This window comes from Agrilus planipennis, unplaced genomic scaffold, assembly GCF_000699045.2.
Source record: "Agrilus planipennis isolate EAB-ADULT unplaced genomic scaffold, Apla_2.0 scaffold17, whole genome shotgun sequence".
Lineage (NCBI taxonomy): Eukaryota > Metazoa > Arthropoda > Insecta > Coleoptera > Buprestidae > Agrilus > Agrilus planipennis.
The window spans coordinates 1779810-1781882 of record NW_020439021.1 but is presented as its reverse complement, the minus strand read 5'-3'; the positions used below and the strand labels follow the sequence as shown (position 1 = coordinate 1781882).

The 2073-nt window shown below is 28.3% G+C and overlaps 1 protein-coding gene across 1 annotated transcript; it reads left to right on the top strand.

The window, feature by feature from the left end:
* Window positions 1-299: 299 nt before the first annotated feature.
* On the top strand, window positions 300-2052 carry LOC108744337 (mpv17-like protein). The gene is made up of 3 exons (XM_018480043.2): window positions 300-560; window positions 767-898; window positions 1045-2052. Exons 1-3 carry the CDS (start codon window positions 300-302, stop codon window positions 1225-1227), a joined length of 576 nt encoding a protein of 191 aa, XP_018335545.1. The 3' UTR covers window positions 1228-2052.
* The last annotated feature ends 21 nt before the right edge of the window (window positions 2053-2073 follow it).

The following is a 2073-nucleotide window of genomic DNA, read 5'->3' as shown; positions in this document are numbered from 1 at the left end:
ATAGCGTTTTTTAAAACTGTGACCTCAAAGCGTTGCATTCGTCCCTTTTGCTATGCATGTTCCATAAATAATTACATAATAAGTTGTAAAATTATTATGATTACATTAAACGTAGTTGACAATTCAAAGTTCAATAACATGATTCCTTGGCAGTGAAGCTAGAGTAGAATCACTAAATTTCGTCATCATTTATTCTCATAACAAAATATTGTAACATTTGGGTAATGTTCCCTAATTAATACTAAAGTGCTACCTTAGTTATTATATTTAAATACCCAATTCTTTAATTAATTGATATTATGGCGCATTTTTCAAAATTTTTTGCATTTTTTCGTAAATATCCCATAGTCAGAGGTATGGCGTCTTATGCAACATTGTGGCCAATTTCTTGTGTTATACAACAAAAAATAGCTGGAAGATCGTGGGATAATTTAGACTGGAATCAAGTTTTACGATTCAGTTTGTATGGTGGGTTGTTTACAGCCCCTACATTGTATGGCTGGGTTAGAATTTCAACAATTATTTGGCCGAGCACAAATTTAAAAACCGCACTAACCAAGGTGAGATAAATCTAAATTTTAAATAATCTTCCTCAAGTGTGCGGTATTTTTGTGTTAATATTTGTGGTTTTTATTACAAATTTCACTTTTATGATCAATATATCAGCATGTTAGTGGCATCTGTTGTAAAATTTGATAACTACAGTATGTAATAATAATAATATTTAGGCGCCAATGAAAATAATTTAAAAATGTTTCTCTGGCAGGCAGTGGTTGAACAAATAACTTATGGCCCAGCAGCACTGATTTGCTTTTTCTTTGGAATGTCTTTGTTACAATTTAAAAGCATTGAGGAAGCCAAAGAGGAAGTAAGAAATAAATTTCTCCCTACATGGAAGGTAAGCATGTTATTACTATAATCAGTACATGTCCAAAATGACATTTTTTTATGAGCTTGAGCTTTGATTGATTGTTTTTTTGAATTGAATTGAACGATTATATAATTGTAGATATCACTACATACTTAAAAATCAAATTTTTGCAGGTGGGATTTTTTGTATGGCCTGTATTTCAGACAATAAATTTCATGTTCATACCTGAACGTAACAGGGTGCCCTATGTTAGTATGTGTAGTTTAGTTTGGTGTATATTTCTTTCATATGTTGAACAACTTCAAGCTAAAAAGCATTATGTTGTTCACGATCTACTTTCGAGAGAAGTAAATTGATAATATCGAAATTTAGGCAATTATACCGATTATTTATATATAATTAGTACGATATTACAATTGCGCTGGCTATTGTAATTCTTATGAATTGTAATTAATTACAATGATTGTGAGTCTTTTGTGATATAATATGTGTTAGGTATCTAAGTGATAGCTGCTTTACTATAATTTATTTTATTAGTCAAAATTTTTTAAAAATTTGAGAATACAGAGTAGTACAAATTTGATTTTGAATATTAAGCACAACAGCTGAGTAGAAGAAGTTTTTATATATATATTTAAATTCTAATACGAAAAATAAAATGTAATATTGTTTGAAAAAGTTTGTAACGTTGTTATACAGCTGCACACATTCACACTTAGCTAGTTTGGGGGTTGCATATATTTCATTCAGGTTCCTTTTAATGAATTTTAAATGTGTAGAATGGACTAATAGATTATTCATAATTAATATATCTTCTTCGCTAAATTAATAACAATTTGGTAATTGTTAAACAAAGAAGTATTACTAATTTTATTAACAACTGCATGGATAATAAACTTGAGCTTAGTTAAATTCGATATTTAGTATTGTTTGTGAAGTGACGGACATGATGTATTAATTATTAATTAAAATTCCTTTTATGTCCGTTACATTCCAATTTAAAATGTTTATCAATGTTACAGAAGAATAATCGAATTATTTTATTATTGTTAACTAAAAAAATCTTCCTTTTATTTCGAATCCCTTCTTTCTATATACATGCGCATGTTCCTTGTTCTAATAAGATAACAAAATTTATTTTTATTGAGAGTATTTTTATTTTATATTTAAATTATTGTAATCGGCAGAGAGGGGCAATTTTT

What these genes read in the sequence shown, in the direction of transcription:
- LOC108744337 (XM_018480043.2), top strand. Translation starts at nt 300, where the DNA reads ATGGCGCATTTTTCAAAATTTTTTGCATTTTTTCGTAAATATCCCATA. An exon ending in TAAAAACCGCACTAACCAAG is followed by an intron (nt 561 to 766) that starts GTGAGATAAATC and finishes TTTCTCTGGCAG; the next exon opens with GCAGTGGTTGAACAAATAAC. An exon ending in AATTTCTCCCTACATGGAAG is followed by an intron (nt 899 to 1,044) that starts GTAAGCATGTTA and finishes AAATTTTTGCAG; the next exon opens with GTGGGATTTTTTGTATGGCC.